The following is a 23,860-nucleotide window of genomic DNA, read 5'->3' as shown; positions in this document are numbered from 1 at the left end:
GGAATGTAATATTTCCCATAGTCTCTCTGATATAATTTTGAGGATTGAATTATCCACAACAAAATGAAGAAGAAAAAAGCTCACAAGGTGAAGCTTTCAAATGAATAATTATATCTCGTAATTATATTTTTCAAAAAGAATATTGAAATAGATATCTTTTTTAATTAATTAACTCTTAAATTGTGTAATAAAATTTAAAAATTAAACTTTAAATAAATACAGATGAAAATTGATACAATTATTTGGTTGCTCCATAAAAATTGTCAGTACGAGGAGATTCTCTCTGATTAAATTTTTAAATCAAATTTCAAGGTATATAATGTACAAGTACATACACAGGTACTAAATAAGAAAATAAAAAAGGCTACCAAATATATAAAGTTATGCTGAAAGGGATCATTTCGCGGATGTATATTGAATAAATAAAGAAAGCCATCAAATTTCAAGCGGAATTAATTAAGAGCGCCTCAAAGTGGAGTTGCTAAAATTGCTGCTGGCACTTTTAACTTCTTCACTTCAATGGGGGATTATTCATTTCATCAACTTTTATATAGTGGGTATACTGAGGATAAAAAAGACGCGAAAATGCTTTTTTGCCCACTACGGGGTATTTTGCCACCCTCTTTTGCTTCTTCCTCAAATAGAGTATTGGGTGTTGCTTTTACCTGGGGTATTTGTATATAGGAGCATAGTCATGGATATTCTCATCTGATGGTGCTCTGCGTCCCACGCAAACGCCCAAGAACGATTGAGGAGCACCTCTTCCTGACCAACAGCCAAAGAATCTCTCCCGGCGCGGTGGTTCGATGGAGCTCAATTGCCTGTCGGAGAGACAATACTGCAAAATAGAGACGGAAGAGAGAGAGAAAAATATTAATTTTCATCAATTTACCCGAAGAATTTTCCACCACCACCCTGTCCCGACGTGCTATGTCAACAGCCCATGAATTTATGGGAATGGGAAATGGAAATTCAATAAAAGTCCTCATTCCATCTTGATTAGAAAATGACAAAGTGGCGTTTTGAGTTAATTTTCACAACGCGCTTTTCAATTGACTCCGCACAAGACGATGAAGGAGGGTTCTTTCTTGTATTAAATATGGTCCAATGAGCGAAAAAAAAATGGGCAATCAGATTCAGTGCGATGATAGAGATTTCTTCATATTCCACCCCCATCCTCAACAATCTATCATCCCCAGGATAATTACTTGCTCTTTTATATCGCCTCTGGAGTAAATCGATGTCTTCAGGAAATGAGTCGATGTGGTTGTGTGCGCTCTCGTTCGTCCCATATTCTCATCCTCGGAGTCGTAGCTTCGTCCAGGAAAGTGATAGTGACCCTATTTGCGGTAGCGTGGAAGGAAAACGGAAGTCAGTATAGATGAAAATGAGTTTGGTTGGTGAGATGAAAAATCGCGTAATGCTTTTGGTATTTACCTTGGACGAAGCTTCTATATTGCTGAGGGAGGACGCATGGTGCAGACCTAAATGGATGGAGAAGATGAGAAATCTCATTAGAGCATTTAATCAATAGCAATTGAAGGAGAAAATTCTTGAGAAAATTTGATTTCTTCGTCAAAAGAACGTTATATGTGCGACCATGGCAAACGTTGCAATAACTTCAAAACTATCTCCAATTGTCGCAGAAACTAATTATATTATCCGCATTTAACGAGAACTATTTGATTTCTAAACCCTTACTTTACACTCCCATTTTACGACCGAAAGTCACTAAACGTGACTTCGACCCTAAACCACCCCACCATTAACCCCCACAAAGTTCATGAAAAGCAGAATGTTTCATGCTATAAGTATCGTTCGTTGGAGAGAATAACGAAATGAAGTGATATCTTCTGTGAGAATAGAGAGGTAATTATAAAACTTAATTCCATCGTTTATTATGGGAAACTTTCGATATTGCAATACGATAAATTTAAGTACATACAGCTGAAAATTACAAAATAATAATTACATTTCCACTTGCAACTTCTTTCCTTATCGATTGGAGCATAAAATCTCAATATTAACAACAATGTTGGATAATTTATTGCATCTATTTATGCTCTACTTAATGGATTGAAGGTAAAATAAAGTTTTGATTGTTTAAATTAAAACAATAATGTGAGAGAGATTACTTAAAAAATCATTCAAATAAATTTAATATAATAAAGTTGCTAAATTACAAACTCTAGTGAATTTTCTTATTGAAAGAATCCTTAATCCCCTTAATCCAATAAGATTTCGTGTATTTTATAAAATAAAAAATTTCCAATCACAGACATCATAAGAGATTATTATTATTATTTGAAGATCCAGCAAAAATTTGAAATTCTATTCACATTTTATTCTTTTCAAAAGCTCTTGCTGAACATAGGGGAAAGTATTGAATGCATCTTGTGTGGAAAACTGCAAATTATTCCACTAGTGAACATAATAAAGAACAGTCATAAAAAATAGTGGGGTGAACGTTTAGTTTGTGCAAACACATGATAAAATCTCAAACTGTACGAAGAGTGATTACCTCAGCAATTTGAAAGATTGCTCAATCAATATCAAATCTAAAACAATTTCTGTCGCACTTGCAATTTATTTGACTGGGTGAATGCGAACAAGTACCCGTGACATCACATCTTCTTAGTATCTCAGAGTGAAGGAAAATCCAGGAGAAAATTGTAAAGAATCTTATTTTCTCATAGTGAGCTTTTATCGATATTTTACAGATCAGTGATTTGTGAAAATATGTTGAAAATTTCCCAATAAGGATACATATTGGTGGACCTAGAGAACGTAGATACATAGAAACATCAAGGAAATATCACGAAATATGCTACTTATATAGATAAATTTGTATCATTGATTTATTGAATATATAATACATTATATCGTGAAATTTCTTTCTTTTCCAAATCGTACATTTTATCCCCTTTGGAATCTTCTTATGTAACCTATATGTGAGCAAGAAATACAATTTACACAATTATATAGGTTTTCAATATTTAAGTGGGAAAATTTTCACAAAGTGTTTGGAGCCTGGAGGATTCTATAAATCTTCTCACAGAGATTTCCTTTACAATTCAGTAACAGAATTGATCCATTTGGAAAATCTTTTGTCCCTTAAACATTTCTCCTTTAGAATTTCCATCCCCATTCATTGTATATAAGTATATCACCTATCCTTTTCTTTTTCCCTTTAATCCAAAAGCCCTTGCAAAATGAAACTTTTCTATCTTGTGTATGGATTTTGATTAATTCATCATGGATTTATGGGGCCGGTGGGATTCTTCTCGCACAAAGCTGCTATGGGGCATCCTTTAATATACCAGTAAGGTAATGCATAATTAATTTTCATAGATTCCTGGGAACGCTAACATGAATAAATGTCGGTGGGGAATGTAACTCAATTTACCATCCGTACGTTAAGAATTAAGTGGCAATCGGAGTTGGTAGTCAAAGATAACTAATTAATCTCAATTTTGCTGTGTGGTCAGGATACACAATCTTTACAATATCGAATGATTAATCGACTATCTGGCATGACAAATGAGTTTCATCATCCCCATATGAAATGTCTCAACTATTCGGCTCAGCGCAATTTCTCTGTACACCCCCGCCAAACCATTTCAAACGCAGACGATGGGGGTGTGGCACGTGAGGTTGTGGAAATAGGCCTTGCACATAGGAGGGAAAATGCAAAATTTCACATTTCCTACCCCGACCGTGATGTACAACACGAATTTTGGATATTGATATACGAATAACGATGTGATGCAGAGGTCGCGAGATTAGATCAATCAATCACGTGAAGCGTAGGAGTGATGAGAGTTCATAAATCCATAAATTGTACAAGTTTCACAACATACCTGGGGGAACATATAGCCATGAAATACCTATGCTATATGCTAATGAATTTAGTTTCTACTATAGATGCACCTCACAGATACGTTGTAGTCGAGTGGGGTGATAAGAGAAATTGAACTTTCGTTGACCCACTTTGCATGAAAAGAGCTAAATGAGAACCAGGATTTCTCTATTTTAATATTCTCTATGTACGATTAATCGAAATTTTAATTACATTTTCCAAACTCATCAATTGCAATTAAAATTTGCGTGAAAAACGTTACTTTTTTTTGTAAATTATGGGAAAATTTAATTGAAAATAATTACAATATTTATTAATATTATGTAGGGGAGACCGGGGCTAATAAAGTCACTTAAAGGTTTGGAAAAAGCCTAAAATATCGTATTTCCTAGCTAGATAGAACAAAATGATCTGTGTATAAATTCTCAAGTGAAACGCTGCTTCCCCTAAATCTTTTCCCTATCGTTTTCGTGGGGGTTTCTGGTTGTGTGTGTGGCAGCGCGCCGTGTACGTGAGAGCGTGAGAGCGCCCATCGCTGAGTGCTCCGAGCGCGTCGTGTCTCTTCGTCCTGCATCGAATAGCTGCGCGCGCGTGTGTGTGGCATGTTCTCGCATTTGCCGCTTGGCTTTCGTAGCGTGCGGATGTGCGGACCATCGTCCTTTCGACGCTCCGTGAATGATTTTTTTTTTAAATTAAAGAATTTTATTATTAGAATTTTTTTATCAATAAGAATTTTATTTTAAGGAAATTTTTTTTAAAGAATTTTTGGGAGATTTGTGGTGACTTTTTCATTCCAATCGAAAAAGTAATTTTTATTTTTCTTGACCAAGGAGTTTCCCTCTCTTTTTGAGGTCACATGTCCTTGAGAAGAAAGTGACCACGGGATTGAGGATGTCATCCCAGAATTTGAATCTTTTGGAAATTTAGGGGAGACTGTTGCAAAAATGGGATTTTTTTTCGCAGTTTTGAAGTAAAAATTCATTGCAAATGAGACAAAGTGGTCATGAGATTAGGGAATTCATCCCAGAATTTGAATCTTTTGGACATTTAGGGGAGACTGTTGCAAAAATGGGATTTTTTTTCGCAGTTTTGTAGTAAAAATTCATTGCAAATGAGACAAAGTGGTCATGAGATTAGGGAATTCATCCCAGAATTTGAATCTTTTGGACATTTAGGGGAGACTGTTGCAAAAATGGGACTTTTTTTGTAGTTTTGAGGTCAAAATTCATTGCAAATGAGACAAAGTGGTCATGAGATTAGGGAATTCATCCCAGAATTTTAATCTTTTGGACAATTAGGTGAAACTGTTGCAAAAATGGTTTTTTTTTCTCGTAATTTTGAGGTGGGATAAAAACTTCAAATGGCGTCGCAATATTTGAATTTTTTGACAATCTTTTTTTGCTTTTTTCTATGTGAACCCAGTAGATATTGGAGAGTTTCTCTCGCGATTCTTCTATATTTTTTAATTCCCTACAAGATGAAATGGGTCAAAATTGTTCTGCGATAGAGGATCAATGTACACAGATAAAATAAATTCCTAAAAAGTTCGTTAAATTTTTTGACAGTTTCGTTAATTTCCCATGCATTTATATGGGGAAGTTTACCTCCAGGTTCGTAAAATTGGGTTTATAAATAAAAATAATTTTTTTTTATTTAACAGAACTCAAAAAAATAATTACAAAAAAAGAAAATATTTTTATAAGATTAAAAAAAATAAACGGTGGTATAAAAAGTGTTCTTATTATAGGTCTATAACCTAACTTTTTAAAAATAAATTGAAATCAATCGGATTACCTCTAAATCCAAAAAAAATATATAAAATCTTTAAAGAGTTGTTTTTTTTTAATAAAAATAAAAATAAAACTAATAAAAAAATAAATAAAAACAAAAGATGTGTTTGAAAAACAAAAACAATATAAAAAATTACTTTTTATATTAAAAAAATCATATAGCGGATTTAACATTAATATATATTTTTTTTTATAAAAGAAAGATTATTAGAGGTTGGAAATTTTTTATTAAAAAAAAAATGAAAAATTTACGTAAAAAACAAGTTGTTATAGTTATGGGAAAATGGGAAATGTGAGAAACGACACCCGACGCAAAGTCGAACAAAATTTTAAAAAAATGAAATTCTTTGAGTTGTGATGGTTACAGAAAAAATGGCGACCATTTACAAATTGCCAAAAAAATTTTAGCTCATGTTATAGTTAGGTAAATTCGCGGCAAAAGACTGTAAGCAGTGATAGAAAGTTGAAAATTTGCATAAATGTTCCATAGGGGATATAAAGGAAGGAAAATGAGTGCGGTTTAGTTTCGTCCGCTAAAAAGCATATGGCGGCCAATTTTCAAAATGGCGTCCTTTTGAGCTATAATGTACATTTAAGTATGTCGTAGGCGGCTAAAATTTTTAGTATGTTATAGCTGGTATCAAGACCTTTCCAACGATAGGTCATTTGACTTTCTAGGTACCCTAGAACTTGAGATATTGTCATTTTTAAGTTTTTATTTAGAAGCTCATATCTCCGGTTCATACGTAACGTACAAAGGTGTTTGACCTATCGTTGGAAAGATCTCGCAATACTCTACAACTCTCTAGAACATTGCAAACCAATAAAAAAAACATTTATGTGTCAAAAATACAAAAAACAATGTGTAATTTTTGACGCAAAAATTTTCAATAAAAAAATATTTTTATTTTATTTTTTTATTTTATTTTCAAATATTGCGACGCCATTTGAAGTTTTTATCTCACCTCAAAATTACGAAAAAAAATCCCATTTTTGCAACAGTCTCCCCTAAATGTCCAAAAGATTCAAATTCTGGAATGAATTCCCTAATCTCATGACCACTTTGTCTCATTTGCAATGAATTTTTACTTCAAAACTGCGAAAAAAATCCCATTTTTGCAACAGTCTCCCCTAAATGTCCAAAAGATTCAAATTCTGGGATGAATTCCCTAATCTCATGACCACTTTGTCTCATTTGCAATGAATTTTTACTACAAAACTGCGAAAAAAAATCCCATTTTTGCAACAGTCTCCCCTAAATGTCCAAAAGATTCAAATTCTGGGATGAATTCCCTAATCTCATGACCACTTTGTCTCATTCGCAAGCATTTTTGACCTCAAAACTACGAAAAAAGTCCCATTTTTGCAACAGTCTCCCCTAAATGTCCAAAAGATTCAAATTCTGGGATGACATCCTCAATCCCGTGGTCACTTTCTTCTCAAGGACATGTGACCTCAAAAAGAGAGGGAAACTCCTTGGTCAAGAAAAATAAAAATTACTTTTTCGATTGGAATGAAAAAGTCACCACAAATCTCCCAAAAATTCTTTAAAAAAAATTTCCTTAAAATAAAATTCTTATTGATAAAAAAATTCTAATAATAAAATTCTTTAATTTAAAAAAAAAATCATTCACGGAGCGTCGAAAGGACGACGGTCCGCACATCCGCACGCTACGAAAGCCAAGCGGCAAATGCGAGAACATGCCACACACACGCGCGCGCAGCTATTCGATGCAGGACGAAGAGACACGACGCGCTTGGAGCACTCAGCGATGGGCGCTCTCACGCTCTCACGTACACGGCGCGCTGCCACACACACAACCAGAAACCCCCACGAAAACGATAGGGAAAAGATTTAGGGGAAGCAGCGTTTCACTTGAGAATTTATACACTGAGAAAGAGTTATAGAGCAGTAAATTTCCTATAGAAATGAGCTACACATTTCGCCTTATCTATTTGGGAAATATGATATTTTGAGCTTTTTCTAAACCCTTAAGTGACTTTTTTTAACCCCGGTCTCCCCTATAATTTTTCTAGTTATCCAGGTTAACCCCAGTGGCCAGTATTATGCCTCCATTTTATTAAATATGGAAAATTGGATAAAAATTTATCAGTCTTTTTACCCTTGATTTTAGTGGAATAAAAAAGCCATAAGGACAATTAGGTTTGAAAAATAATTTTCAATTTTTAAAAATTATATATAGGATGTTATATAACCTCTAAGCCAGCAGCTCAAAGTGAGTTTTAATGAATTTGGTGTTTCTGTAGTACATAACTGGAAGTACAAATTCAATGGGCCATAACTTTGTGAGGCATATTAGAATGGCTATAAAATATTCTTATTGCTTAAACTTTTAATAAACAGTAAATTATGAACCATGTTATATGCCTAATGACAAATAAATTTTCCGTCCATTAATTTTAAACAAAACATAATATTGTGAGCAAAGAAAATATATATTTTCACATAAAGAATTTTATTAATTAAAACTTACGTAAAACATCCCTCTAATAGGATTTTCAGAGAATATTTGCACAATAAATTCCACAGTGAGTCAACCATAAAGCCATGACGGGGTATGCGTACACGGCGCAATATTCTCTGTGTGAGAGAAGAAAGTTATGTACTGGCTGTACTGGTGCGGTGTAAAAGTGCGAAGATTCTCAAAAGGAGCTTTCAAAACCACCACCAAACAGTTTCATTCTCCATCATCTCCTTTAGCACCGTATCTCATACCGAAATAATTAGTGTTGTTCGTCATCAAGCAATTAACGTTTTCGGTGAAAAGCACCGATGTTTTTCTCCTCCATCCTCTTGAATGCTGCTGTGAGTATTTCCCATTGTTACGTGAGACACAATTTTGTGGGAACCTCAAATTCAATTTACACCTCCGCAGGTGGAAATTTTGTACAAATAGAAACGAAAATTCCCAGGGAGCGAAAAGAAAGCGACACTCTCTCTTAATCGAATTGCTTATCCCAGTTGGTAAGTAGGATCGCTTTTTTTTCAATTGGTAATTAATGCCTCATTGTGTAAATTAAACAGATTAAATTGAATTTTCCAACATTATTGCATGTAAATTGTTATTGAGCATGTACCCAAAAAAAAACCGTGAAAACATTTCGAAATAAAAATCATTCGCGAAAAAAAATTGTATATTCAATAATTTAATTTGATTGTTTATGACGCGTCAAAACCATTGGGATGCTGAAGCGAATCCCTGCATAATAGTTTCGCGTACGCGCGTCAATTTAATTAATTAATTCCAAAACAAACAGATTTGCTTATTCCGGCGAAAAATAAAAATGCATTCGTTTGCATTTCAATTTACTATTTTAATTCATACGAGTTTTTTTTTGTCACCTACATTATCAACAGAGAAAATGAATTGCCAATATAATCTTCAATATTGAGTTATATCTTGGAAGGAATCAATCAGAAGACAATCAATAACAGTATCGTGAATGACAGGAGGGAGGCGAGCTCATAGAAATGATCCTTTCATAATACTCTCAGCTTTTGTGAGCTTTATCCCTTCTAGAGCTTATGGTAATTGTTCTTGTTCCCTATTGTCAACAGGAATTTGTATGTTTTCTTCCAATCAAGTTAAGGGATGGAATCAATTCATAATCAAATGCCGTTTTTAGACCCTACATAGAGGCCCAAGTAATGGTATTCATGAATGTTTATTGATAGACCTGTTGATGTCAACTGAAAGAAAGATTGAATTCTATTTGGAATTATCTCATTGTCTTTAACTATTAATTAAAGTTTATTATTATAGTAGAGATACAATAAATGTGTCTCTGAAATGTTTTTTCATGTGGGTAGATTCTGATACGAAATGTTGATTTTTTCCATGATTTTTCTTCAGAGACGTAAAAATCTCAACTAAAAGGATATCAGAAATCAAATTCGTCCAAAGAATTAAAATTTTAATCACTTCTATCTAACTAGCCTACACATATCCATTTAACAAATTACATAGCTCAAAATTTTGTAATAAAACTTTTATAAATTTTTGAGATTACCGACCAAAGCAGCGATTTTAAAATTATTAGATTTCTTTCTCAGAATTGTTTTTTTTATTAATACACCTCACCCACAATCTTTTTTTGGTTCTTCTGGGAATTCTTTATATTGAAAATTTTTTGAATAAATTCCTCTAGGCGACCCAATAATAAATTTACATGCCTTCCATAAATAAGCAGTATTGAGTTATTTAGGCAAACCCAATTTCCACAATTAGGCAAAATTGATTTAAAATATTTAAAGGTTCCCGGAGAAAATTCGTCTCTGGTGAATTTATTTTCTCTTCAATGTAATTGTGTGTACAATATTATGTATTCCACCTTCCCAAGAGCGATAATTCATAATTTATTAAATTCCTAGCTAGAAAGAAAGGAAATTAACTCAAAAATAATGTTTCCAAGCAAAGTACACAATAAAAGCGGAAGAATGAGATAAAATGGATAAAAATGTTTTTGTATAAAACTTAATGAAAGGCAGAAAATGTGTTTTGCATTCCTAATTATCCTTGCACCTCTGCTAATTGTCACGTTGAAACACGAGAAATTCTAGCAGGAGTTTTATAACTTTTTAGTAGTTGAATTTTCCAAAAAAAAAGTTCTCTATATACTTTTTGGCAAAGATAGATATATTTTTTAGATTTTTCCCTTCTTGTTGATCAAAATTTAGATCATGAACCTTTTTCGATTTCCAAGAATTGACGCGAGAAAAATAAATATTTCACATTGATGTACTAGATGAGTGTTTGATGCCAATATTTTGATACCATCTCAATGTGTCATTTATCCAATCTGTAGCATTTTTCCCACACGAGAAAAAACCGGTGCGTTTTGGCGGAAAGCTCAATCCTTTTGAAATTCGTAGCACGTTTCATTAATATGGAGAGAACTTGAAAGTGAATCGCGCTTTTTGAGCGAATATGTGTGAGGAGAGCTTGTGGAGTGTCTATTTCCGTCAATCCGGAAATATACACTTTAAAGTACCCCCGCATGTTCATCAGATGTATGTGAAGTGAATACCGGTGGTATATATATGTACTGTACACGTATAGTTCAGTCAGCCCACGAATCCATTACACAGGTGAACATTCGCTTACCTCGCACACAACATTATCATGCGGAATAGAAATATTTTAGGTGGAAAATTCAGTTCCTTTTGTAGGGCACGCGAAATACAAAATTTTATTGAGAGCTCCCGAAATGTATGGTGTAGACTTTTTTCATGCTTCCATGCCTCTCCCTTAGTGAATATACCCATGATACACTGTGAAGGGATTTTTCTCATAAGAAGCCTGTAAGTAGGAGCGTCAATGAAAATTTTATATACATTCTCACAATGAAAAGAACGTATATAGCAAAAAAAAGGATTTATATTTGGAACTTTACTTATCATTTCACAGCTATTATAATTATGCTATTGAAAAACAATTATAAAACAAAAGTTGTAAAGAAAATGCTAGGCTCTGATTAAAAAGATATTTTGTTATGGAACCAAATTGCTTGCATTAAAGGATTCTCAATTTACGTTTTCCTTTTTGTTATATTCCCCAATATTTCTATTACTTGTATGTATAATTTATTAAAATGATTTATTCTTTCTTAAAAAAGAATAATTAAATGAAAATTTTTATAGAAGAATAAAATCTTTGATTCAACATTTTCTCAAAGATAAAAGACAATAAAGGATAAGGTAATAATCTCAGCCATCGCAAAGAAGCTAAAGCCTAACCATATATTGGTCTATGCGGCGGAAGAAATTCATTGGGATTTTCATGGGAGAATCCATTAATTCAATTATTGATTTATATTATTCATACACCCTTTTAACACCCCTTATCCCCTACCGGTATTTTCCACCTTCACCAAGAGACCGTGAACTCCCAAATGTAACCGAGAGAGCTGAGAGTGATTGCCGGGGGAAAGTGAACGTGGAATTTGAATGGAGAACAATGTGTTGAGATTTACTATCGTTTGATACACAGATATTTCATTGTGGCCCACCCACCCAAAAAGCGAGGTGGAATTATGTATTCGGAATGGGAAAACATGGAACCGCCTCCGGGGAAAATTGTCAACAGCAATAACGAATGTCAAATGTATGGTAAAGAAAGCAAAGAAAAAAAAGAAACAGCATCCCGCAGTATCTTCTATCACTGGTACTTTTCCTTCTCATTCCTTTTGATGGTATGTATATAAATTTCTCCTGTCATGGGAAATAATGGAATTTTTCTTGTTCCCTTTTCTAGTTTCTCTCACACTAATGTATGATACATATAAAAATATTTTTCCCCGTGCCATTTAAACATTCTTCCTCACCCCATCCACCATGTTGTCTATTTTCCCAGCTTACAACTGCCCCAAAATATAATTTCGGTTTTTTAGATTTTCACCGCTTAGTCCTATATGCAAGAAAAATGGAGCAGCGGTGTGCAAAAAGAGCGTGACAGATACCCTTGAAGATTTCAGCTGGTGTGGCATCCTAGAAAATGTGCTTGATGACATTTCCGGGAAATCTCCGAGAGTTTTTTTAAATCTCTGCCCTTCACTTTTGTAACAAACAAACAATCTTTATCTGTCTTCCACAGAGAAATACTTTATTTTTGCTTTGTACTTGCAAATTTTACTTCATTAGCAGTGAATCTTGATTGAATTTTGATATAATCTACAATTGAAAAATAATATATTATTTTCTTATCCTGGACAATAAACTTTCTAAGAAAGTTTGTAAATTTGTTTAAATATAAAAAAAAGCTTATTTTGCAATAATTCAGTTCAGAGCGGTAGAAAAAGTAAAAGCTCTCTAAAAAATAATTGAAAATATTTTTTAAATTATATTTTTTGTCTGGAAATATCCTAAAAATTAGCTGAAAAAAGATTATGTTTTTTTAATATTAATATCAGCTTTCATATCTCACTTCATTTGTGATTTATTTTTATTAAAAAAATTAGTAACCTATTGTTTTTTTTTATTAGTGGCATCATGCCTAATAAATAAACTTTAATCGACTTTATGATCCTCATTTAATGGAAATCATGTTAGCCAATTAATTTATTTCCATCATTACCCAATGTAAGCCACATTTAACGAATTATTGAGATATATTTATTGTTCATTGTAATACATTAAAAATAACAACAAACATGATTTGCATAAACGCATAAAGCAAATTATCAGTCAAAATCTAGAAAAATACTGTTATCAAAACAAACACAGAAAACCTGAATCGATAAATTAATTTTTTTTATTTATATACGTTAAAGTGAATTTTCACAATATATGCTTTTATATATTTTCAAAATGCCAAACAAAAGGAAAAACATAGAAAAGCTCTTTAAAATTAATTTTGAAAGCGACAAAACCTTCAATTTTCCCATAGAGTACCCCCGTGTTGCAAATGTTTTTAATAAATTTTCACTTTTTCTCTCTCTATAGTCCATTTATGCGGGAATGCCGAAATTTTCCGAGAGGCTTTTCATTAGATTATATTTTAATTGGTATATTATGAATGTACAATGAGATATGGCGTGGAATAAATTATTCCATTAAAAATAACGAAATGCGAAAATTACCTGGAAAATATCCCAACGAGCAAAATCATGCATATCAGCAAGGAGGTCCTACGTCAAAGAAAATAATAAAGCATAATCCGAGGTTCATTATTTTGGGGACGCGCTGAGAGCTGGATAAGATGATGTATTTTTTGTCACTCCACTGTCCCACTTTATTAAAATCATTTACATCACGCGTTGGGGTTGTTTTGGGAAGGTTTTTTTCTTTTGGTAAATGACGAAAAGTACTGCGGTTAGACGGAGAGGATATTTCTTTACCAAAAAGTGATTTTCCCTTTTTCTGAGAGTTAAATAAAATTGGCTGGAGAAAAACAATAAGAGGCTTTTGTTTGGCAAAAACATCCTATTTCAGACAATTTATTGTTTTAAGTTGTAGACAAGTTATTGTTTTTTTTCTTTTAAACTGCCGTCATTGTTATTTATACCACATCCCCATGTAATTATTGTAATTGATATTTGCAATAAGAAGTTTTCATAAAGTTAAAGGCTTTATTGAGACATCGTCGGGCTACAATAGTTGAGACATTTTCTACTCTGCACGAAAGTACTACACATTAAGATGGAAGTTTGTATGTAGAACAAGAAGTTTATGGGGAACAATTGGGACCAATCGAACCCTGAAAAGGACGACGTTTGAAATGTCTTATCTAAAATGGAACATCTCCTTACAATCCAACACCCCCCACAAAAGCGTTTGTACCACCTGCCGACACTCCATCGGTGACACCACAAACTTCTGAGATTTCATCGCCAACTCCTACCCCCCCCCCCCCCGTACTCCCTTCTCCATTGTTCATTTTGTGGAGAAATGTCTCTGAATTTAATTGTGTGCAAGAAACCCTTGAGCAAATTTGCACGTGGAGCAAATGATCCCCCAGTGTGTACTCATCGGAAGGACATGCCATATCGAAAGTTTGTCCATAGCTTTTCCTCGCCCACTCACAGTACCCGGAAGTTGGGGCGTTTTTTTTTCCTCTGTGCAAATGTGCTCCAAATTCGAAAACAGAAACAGCACATTTGAACAGTCGTTTTTGCAACATGCCCAATTTGAGATTTTTAGCAAATGCTCAGCACTTTTTCGCTCATCCACCATGAATGTTAATTAGTGATGAAATCGAGCAAACACTCTTAATATCGATGAGTGACAATTCATTTATTAAGCAGCAAATTCATTCAACTGAGAGCATATTATGGATCGTCATTGGGCTTGTTCTGCTATACATATATAAATATATAGTCAACCATGCACACAGTTGGATATCGAAAGTAGTGGTGCAAATAAGAGAGAAAGTGATTTTATAGACAAAGTTGCATAATTGGATTTGGGAAAAGTTCAGAAAATATATAGCGGTAGGAGAAGTTGAACAAAATCGAATTTATTTATACAGCAAGTCTAGTTTGTTTTTGAAAAGATATTAATTTTTTAATTCATATTAAAAGCTTGGTTTTAGAAAAAAAAACATGATAACATTTGAACTATGCTCTCTTAAAAGTTGCCAAAAATTTCGTATATTTTTATTTATTTCCGTGGCACAGCTTGCACTTTTTGTCTATAAAATTCAATGAAAAGTTATTCTTGAAAAAAGAAATGAGTAAAAATGGTAAAACTTTGGCCATAAGTAAAACCGGTAGGAGAAACCCAGTTTCATTTCCTTTTAAAAACAATTGCCAGATGCCCTATTATTTTCACATCTCGCCTGTCGAACGCAAGAAACTTGAGTAAATAAGTAAATGTATATTGAACAAATATATGTGTGGGGTGCTGGAGGGATATATTTGCCAAAGCTTTGAGTTCCTGTGGCGGGGAGTTGGGTGACAGCATAAAAGAAAACTGCGAGGAAAGACAGAAAAATGTTGCCTTTTGTACAATTAACGATCCCTTTATTGCACCCAGTTGTTTGACTTTTTTTCCCCACTCATAATGTCTCTCTTTTATTCTCATATTCCCTTTTCATCCCACCACCATAAAAAGAGATGCTGTGACATCTGTTTTTTCTACTGTCTTCATATCCACGACTTTTGTATCCTCTACGGCACACTTTACGCTCGAATGTCAAATGAGAGACCCCCAATGGTTTTATATACATTACATAAATGTCGCTATATATAGTCCATTTTTCAATGTCCTTTTTTAAAGCTTCCCCCACACACACAGAGCGCATCCACTTAATTTCCCATTCGACAAAGTGTCTTTAAATCCAATCACAAACACCCACTCTCGGATCATTCTCTGGGTTTCCCCTTCATGGGCATTTAAATATAAATTCAATTATGTAAAAAGCATTATTCGACACACCATGAAAAACAACCACCATCGCACACCCTCGCTTAAAACCTGTCTAAATTGCAGACGAGTGACACAAAAGAGTGCCCCAAGTGTTGGGAAAATTGCAATTCACACTGTTATATTAAATTAATTGAATTGGGTGGAAATTAAGTGAAATTGCAAATAAATGATTCAAACAAAATATCGACACAGTGAAATATTGATGCCCCAGCTATAGAGTCAAATACTCATCGTATTTGTAGAGGAAAATATCTGGAAAATTCATTCAGCATGTTTGCTGATAAAAAACTATTTTATTTTCATTGTTTGAAAAGTTATATCACTCCTAATACATTCTTATGAATATAGGTATGCAATAGAAATATGATGAAGAGCTCAAGACATCCGGTCAATCATGCTTGAACGATGAACATTAATGCTATGCTCTACTTATATGTATATAAAATGCTCCTTCTCATCTTTATGTCTATACGAAGATGAAAATCCATCAATATTGAATTCCACTGGTGCAACTTTCAAGAAAAATAACCCTCATATGCAGTAAGTTATTTTCTTCGCCCCTTTTTTCCCCTTGAAGCTTGGATGCGAAAGATGCATTCCATAAAGCTTTTGAAATCCAAGAATAATTTCACAGAATTATCCAGCCGAGAGAGAATGGAAAGACATGAAAATAATTTTTCATCATGGCTATGACATAGTAGGTACTTACTACATATCATGTATGTACGTACATATATACTACTCGTTATGTATGTAGGTACAATTTCAAATGCAGACAAAACATTAAATTAATGCACTTGAAAATGGATTACAACTTTTTTTTTATATAAATGAATTGAATTGAAGTGAATTGAAAATTTCAACGTTGTAACACTATTTAATCTACAAATTAATTGGATTTTTTGTAATAATTTCTTTTAATATAATTCTTTTTTTTTCCAACAGTTTTTATTCGTTTTTATTTTTAATTCTTGAAAATTGAAAACATTTTTTTTTTATTTTGACAGATTTTGATCATTTCACAATTAATTCAAATTAATAATCTACACGGATTTATCAAATTCTAATTGCTTCCAGACTAAGAAGACACGCAATGAAAGCAACATTAAATATTTTATATAGCTGTTGTACATAATAAATTATGTATTTATTTATATAGGTATACCTACAACATAAATACAATACATATCTTTTCTCTTCAATCCCACTAGAGTATAGAGGAAAAGTAAATTAAATTGGAGAGCAATTTGTTGATATGTTCATGTATGTATTTATGTATTATGTAACGACTTCTTGCAATTCCTGCTTCATTCAGAAGCATCAGCCAGGTGAAATAAGTATATAAATTCAATAAATCTATATTTTTAATATAGATTTCAATGCCTGTTCTACTTCTTTCTGAAATGGTTAGACTTCTGCATTTTACGAGTAATATAGGATAGTTTTTATGGGAATTTTAGTTATTTTCAACTGTTTCAGTTCTACAAACATTCACCAGTATGAAATGACCGAACCATATTTTTGTTCAAAGGTTTCAATAAAATGGTTCGCCCCTAGGAGATTTGTTTAAAAAAAATGCTTGAATGTCATCAATGTGCTCCATGAAGGTGAACGAAAAATTTTGATAAATTTGTTTTGGTTTCCATTTCTACATTGAAATATTAAATGTGTTTTCGTGTTTTTCCGAATTGAGTGAATTGTTTTTTCAACGTTTTCTGAAATATTTTTAAATTTTGCAAAGTTTTTCTTTGACACAACTTTAAGGAAAGAAAAAAACAGTTGAAATATTTTGTGCTAATTCAGTTCAATTCAAAGGAATACGATTAAAATTGTAGATTTTGAAAGATTTTAAGGGGAAAAGAGATTGTATTAATTATCTTTTTATGAATTTTCTTCTCTTAAATATTATCACGTCCATAAGTTTGAAAGACAAACTTTTATCTGAAAACTAAAGTTTTTTTTTATTAAAGACAAATCATGTAATCAAATAAAAAGTATAATTTACTCAAGAGAGACATAATTTACTCCTTATTCCGTAAGTTGTATGTAAATTAATTAGATCACAGTTGAAGAAGAAAAAACAGAAAACTCCACAATTCGGAAAAAGAACTTCACAAAGTTTTAATTAGGAGAAAATTTATTTATGCTGTATAATGAAAAAAAATGAAAGAATCCATGAAAAAAATCCAAATTACTTCACCCCTTGTGGTTGGAATTTTTCCAAAAAAAAAAAATTCACCATGGGGTTGAAAAAAAAAGAATTTAGACGTTCCTCGAATTCAACCACAGAGAGAAATATTTCTTCCAACATAATTTTATTTAGGTGTTCCTGCAGGAGCTTTCGAGTGCTAGAAATGTTATATTTTAATCATAATACTCCCAGCTGTCTGAAGTGGCTCCTAAGAGGATAGCCTGTTCGGTACGACGTTTAGAGAGATGTAAAGAATTGTGCGGGAAGGACGATGGAGGCGGTCTTTACTGCGAAAAAGGGAAGTATCATGTAATGGCTCGGTTATTCAAGGAACCCATCTAGGAAGAGCGTAAAAAAACCCAACAGCCTCTTTTTATTCGCATTACTTCACCTTCCTTGCTATAGGGAAAATTTTGCTCTACAGCCGCTACATTGCTATATAGCTATGTGTATGCCGGTGATTGTAATGCAATGGGATAATGACCCATAATGAAATATTATTTGCATTTGTGCGCGGTTCCCATTCTCAAAAATATCCCACCCAAATATCCAATCAAATGTTGCTTCAATGGTTACGTAAATAGCTTTTTTGTGTGCACCTTTTCCACAAAATTGCTCACACATGAGGTTTTTAGCTCTGGTCCATCGACACTCACTCGAGAGCTTTTTTTTGTGTTCAACCCATCCACCCCCCAAAAGAACTGGGGAAGTGAAGTGAATTTCGTGAAAAGTGTACGTTTGAACGTGGGGGGTGTAAAATGCGGGAGAGTGAAGCTGTTGCGGAATTCATTAAATTAAGCAGTGAAATATGTTCTATAGGGGAGGTGGAAATGAGGATTTTTCTGCCCTTTCACCACGCTAAAAATACAATGAGCCTTTCATGTTCTACCCTCCCACATCATTTACCCCCCACTCACAGTGCCATAGATTTATTTTTAATAACCAATATTGCGGGAAGCTGCGACAAATAGATGCGATTTTTATATTAAAAACTCGTAATCACAAATAAAGTGATTGACCCTGTGGGATAGGGTATAAGCGTGGGTAGATAAAATGTTGAATGAACTTGTTGTATAAAGAGCTATACATAGATTTTTTTATCATAAATCTATATCTGCATACGATGTGTGGATGTTTTATTTTTGCAAGGAATTAAAAATTGTTTTTTTTAAGGATTAGGAGAGTGTAGCTTTAATGCGAACATTTTACCATTTATACTACTTTGTTTTCCTTTGCGTTCATTTTCCTTCTTTTTTTCATTTTTTTTTGAAAAAAAAATCCCTCGTGAAAAAAATTAAGTAGCTGCTAAGGCAGAAGTAATACAGATTATTTTATGAAATGGAAATAAAAAGATGCGTTATTTATGCACATGATGTAAACAATGCGATTTTGCTGAAAACAGAGTCACATTCAGACCACCCTCACTTACAAAATAAAACAAAAAAAACGAAATATAAGCTCCATTCATATGAGCTCCGAAAAAGCCCTCACGTATTATGTTGTAAAGCTGACCTCAATTTGTAACAATATGCATCATTACAAATTGAAGTTTACATTCCAGAATTGCAATTAGGTAAAACCTATGCCTAAAAGCTACCAAAGTACCCCAATGCTATGCACTCTCACCTCAATGGATTATCCCTCTGCTCACTCGACAGCTAAATGGGGCTGTTGGTTTTGTGAGCCCCGGTGGTGGGCTTCAATAAATGATTGTAGATGGAAATTCAATTATAGATTCGGACACATCAACCCCATCACGCATTGCCACAACACGATGAGTTTGTTAGGATACAATAATAAACAGAGCCCAAAAACTAATTGCTCTCTTCGTGGAGTATCCCTAGAAATATTCCCCACTGTGCAATTTTATGGGACTCATTCGTGCCACAAATTACCCCTTTTGCACATCCAACATCCATTACGAGGGTGAAGGAATCAGTGGGCCGCACAGAGTGGTCGACGGACCCACCATAAGCTTCATAATTCACTTTAATAATTTATTTGACACTCGGGATTCCCCATCAGAACGGAGTAATAATAGCAATAATAATGAAATTTTCACTTAAACTTGCTGCAGGGTTTGAGTTTATTTTCGTTATGTAATAATAAAATGTCGTTTAACTATGTCACCAGAGCACACAAATTCAACCCCACACTGTGTGCACGATTTAATAATGCACGAATAATCATGAATTATTGGGCGAGAGTGGATCTCAATGGTCCAGCCGGAGGAGATGACTTGTGCCACTTGTCTTATTGTGTCTCGCTCCGATACAGCTTTCTCGCAGACACTCCGCCACCCACGCAAAGCACGCACTTCACATCCACTTCACACGATGGGGACGCAGCTGAAAAGACCCAGCCGTCACGTTGGCGGAAGTGACGCAAAAAAAGCGGCCGGAGAAGAGGAAGGAAAGAAGAAAAAAACGTAACAAGTGAATTTTAGCAAAGAGTGTTCCTCCCTCAATGAGCGCGACAACTTGAATGTATGGGCAACACCGAGATTATCTCCACTTCACCCGAGAGGAAGGTTCCAGAGTAAAAGCTCGTGGGTGTGCTTCTCTCGTCGTGACGTCACCGACTGACAGCGAGACGATGCTGCAACTGGAGCACCAGCAGCATCCGAGAGAGAAGAGCTTTATTTTTACACCGTGCACACATACTATGGCGAAACGGGGGCGCCGCGGCGGCATTTCCCCCCGTTCCAGCCGACAACATCATCACACATTCTAACATCCCTTTGCACTTGACTTCCGCCAATATCACACGTTACGTTTTGCTTGGAATAAACCATGTCGTTGTCTCCTTCTCTTTCTTGTCTTCTTATTTATAAAGGTCCTTATATTCATCCTTAATTCTCTTTTAGAGTATGAGCTATATAAACAAATCGAATGGTAAAATGTACAATATATAATAAAAGTAATATTTTATTTAAGCGTTAAATTTCAACTTAGAGGCTCAATTGAGAAGATTTGTAACATTATTCTTAAGAAAAAAATGAAAGATTAAACAACTTTTTCTTTACAGAAACAAAAATAAAAATAAAAATTGATTATCAAAATTAAAATAAATTAAAAAACTGCTTGCTTTAGGGCATTTTTGAGTACATTGGTTTTAAATTTTACAATCCATCCTTAAATAATGAATTTAAAAAAAATGGAATTATATCAAAATATCAACAAATAAAATTGAACTAAAAATACATAAAGACTAATGTTCTGAAATTTAATATCCCCGTATAAAATAAAATACTTATAATCCAGAAATTCTTAAAAGTTTTTGCATAATTACATAAACATAGTAAAAGTTGAATTAAATGTTTACGACATTTGTTGATGTAAGCATCAAATGACTCGACAACGGCGGCTGCGGCGACGACGTCGTTGGAGCGTAAAATTCTCTCTCGCATCGTGAAAATCTCTCGACCATCTCTGTATCCAATGATTCCCCCTTTTGCTCTCATTTTCACTGACTTTTCCACAACATTCAAAGAGTAAGAGCGCAGGAGAGAGATGGAGTATGTGTTAAAATGAATCAACGTGAGTACGATTGAGAGTCATTGAAAATCTTCACGACACAAAAAGGAAAGCTCACGAAAAGATTGTGAAACTTCCACAGCTTTCAAGCACGTGAGGAGGACATAAAAAAGAAGAAAATTTGCGTGTCAGAAAGGACAACTTTGCCACCCTTGCAGCGCCAGCAGTCCCGTGAGATGAATTTACGACGCCCGGGAGAAACGCTGGAGAGAAGCGATAAGTCACCGGAATGTCGACAGAAAAATGTGAGATTCAGGAGATTCACGGGGAAAAATGTCAATGAGTCCTGTAGAAAAAAAAATGGGTTCGTGTTGAAATTTACGATGCTCCATGTGAGTGAGTGTGCGTGGGAATCTCACACTGTGGCATAGCAGCTGGAGCTTACATCTCGTTGATCATTATATATGTCTATTACGTTGGGGGATAGGTTCAGTAACTCTATGGTGGCTTGTACGTACACTTGCTTTGCAAAATAATGTATTTTTTTTTAACACACCTCCACCTCTCAGGTCCTCAACTCGTGGAGTTGATTTCGGACCGAGGCATTGCCGCAATGGCTACTTAGCCTGCCAGTATACTCTAAACAATAGGCGCACTGACAGCAAAAAAATGTACTGGTAAGCTGACCAAGCTTACGAGAGCTGTGTTTCTTTCAGTGTACCAAATTTGTGAGAGCAAACTAGAGCGTAAATTAATTTAAATACGCGCAAAGTCGGCAAAAGTTGAAAAGTCATCCCTCAAGAAATCTTTAAAACGCCATATCTCGAGAACGGATCCATAGATTTTCATAAATTTTTTTTGCTACTATAGATCACTGTATCTCTTGCATATAATAAACTATATTCATTCATTCATGCAGCTAGATAATATGGTCAGCTACAACATATCAAAAAATGAAAAAAAATTTATGTCTCCGTTTTCGAGATATGCATCGAAAACTCATCGAAAATTTTGTTTTTGATTTTTGGCCCCCTAGCGGTCACTTTTGAAACTTCGGATGTTCTAGGGAGTTGTAGGGTTGTTTGTTGAGAGCTTTCATTTGACCCCGGGTTGATCAAAATCGGTCAAGCCGTTTTCGAGTTATGGTCGATTTTCGATGAAAAATTGTGTCGTCCATATTGACTAAACGGCTTAACCGATTTTCGAAAATGAGGTATCGTTGGAAAGCTCTTGATGGCCCCTACAACGTATCAAAATTTCAGCCCTCTAGCTATAATAGCGGCTGAGATATAGCGAAAACAAAATTTTGAGGTTATTCAAAATGGCGGACGGGGGGGTGGGGGGGTGGATTTGACCTCATAATCGGATTTCTTCAGGTCGATATTTAAACTTTGCCGTTTACCGCAAGTCTCTATCTATTACCGTTCTCTTGCAATTTAAGTATATGGTCCGGCCGGCCGGAAAAAAAAATTTTTGGCGCATACGTTTTTTGGGATGTGGGGACCCTAATTCGTGCTCATCCCAAGTTTGAGCCCGATCTGACGACTTTCGATTTTGGTCGGTACACAAAAGCTGTGTCTGAAAGAAACACAGCTAAAAAACACAGGGGAAACAGGGAGACATAAAACGACTATACACATGCCAAATAATATACTTGTGGATTATATATTAAATTGACCAATAATTAAATTATTTCTGGTATTAGCTCCATAAGCTTCAATGTATATCCTAATAAGCCTAATAAGTTATATATGAAGATGGAGGCGCCAGGTGGAGACATTTAATAATCAATTTATTTTAATTGAAATGTTGCTTTTACACAATAAAAGCGTTAGATTCTAGATTAGGGGAGACCGGGGTTAAAAAAGTCACTTAAGGGTTTAAAAAAAGCTCAAAATATCATATTTCCCAAATAGATAAAACGAAATGTATAGCTAATTTTTTTTAGGTAATTTACTGCCCTACAACTCTTTCTCAGATCATTGTGTTCTATCTAGCTAGGAAATATTATATTTTAGGCTTTTTCTAAACCCTTAAGTGACTTTATTAGCCCCGCTCTCCCCTATAAATCATGATTTTTTCATATATAATTCTCAAGTTTTCTCCTCTGATATGTTTTAAATACATAAATTAAGGCAATTGAACAGAGTTGTCGGGCTAAATTTTAGTCGTCTCATTTTTTTAGATGTTTTTATATCAATCTCAATTCTATCATAAACTCATTTTGTATATAGATTGTCTTAGATTGTCAGATATTAGGGTACTACAAATTTCTTTTTTAATAGAATTTTCTTCCATCATATTTTTTTGATTCAGACGAAGAGATTCCATTTGAAATTGGCGTCTTTAATATCTGTATAGTTTCTCTTCTTCTTTCTAAAGGACCACTGACAAACACGGGAAAATCTAAAGATCATTATCTTCCACTATCAGAGCAATAACACGTTCAGTCTCTCCTGGGTTATTTATTATGTCTGTAGAATAGAAAGAAAATCTCCGAGAGAAGTTACTTGACGGAGTCTGTGGAAGAATGGTTTGTGCTCAGGAGGATGGGTGTACTCTGTGAGTTACTGAGTCTGGTCACAAACAATTCCTCGGCATACGCACGAGGGTAGAGATTTGGAGGAGAGAAACAAACAAGTTTATGCGAAAGTGTGG

The 23,860-nt window shown here is 34.2% G+C and overlaps 1 protein-coding gene across 4 annotated transcripts in view; it reads right to left on the bottom strand.

The window, feature by feature from the left end:
- The window catches only part of LOC129791033 (uncharacterized), a 72,458-nt gene that overhangs the window by 29,129 nt on the left and 19,469 nt on the right, over positions 1-23,860 (bottom strand). For 3 of the 4 annotated variants that reach the window (XM_055828934.1, XM_055828935.1, XM_055828936.1), the window contains exons 3-5: positions 1,438-1,484; positions 1,209-1,340; positions 666-838 (exon numbers count right to left, since the gene is read on the bottom strand). In XM_055828934.1, coding sequence (XP_055684909.1) covers positions 666-838; positions 1,209-1,340; positions 1,438-1,484 — 352 coding nt within the window. Of the gene's footprint in view, positions 1-665; positions 839-1,208; positions 1,341-1,437; positions 1,485-19,352; positions 20,215-23,860 lie in introns of those variants that run through there. The other variant, XM_055828937.1, reaches the window with a different exon arrangement.

Source organism: Lutzomyia longipalpis, chromosome 2 (genome assembly GCF_024334085.1).
Source record: "Lutzomyia longipalpis isolate SR_M1_2022 chromosome 2, ASM2433408v1".
In the NCBI taxonomy this organism is placed as follows: Eukaryota; Metazoa; Arthropoda; class Insecta; order Diptera; family Psychodidae; genus Lutzomyia; species Lutzomyia longipalpis.
Note: the sequence above shows the minus strand (reverse complement) of the source record. Positions and strands in the feature narration are given on the sequence as shown.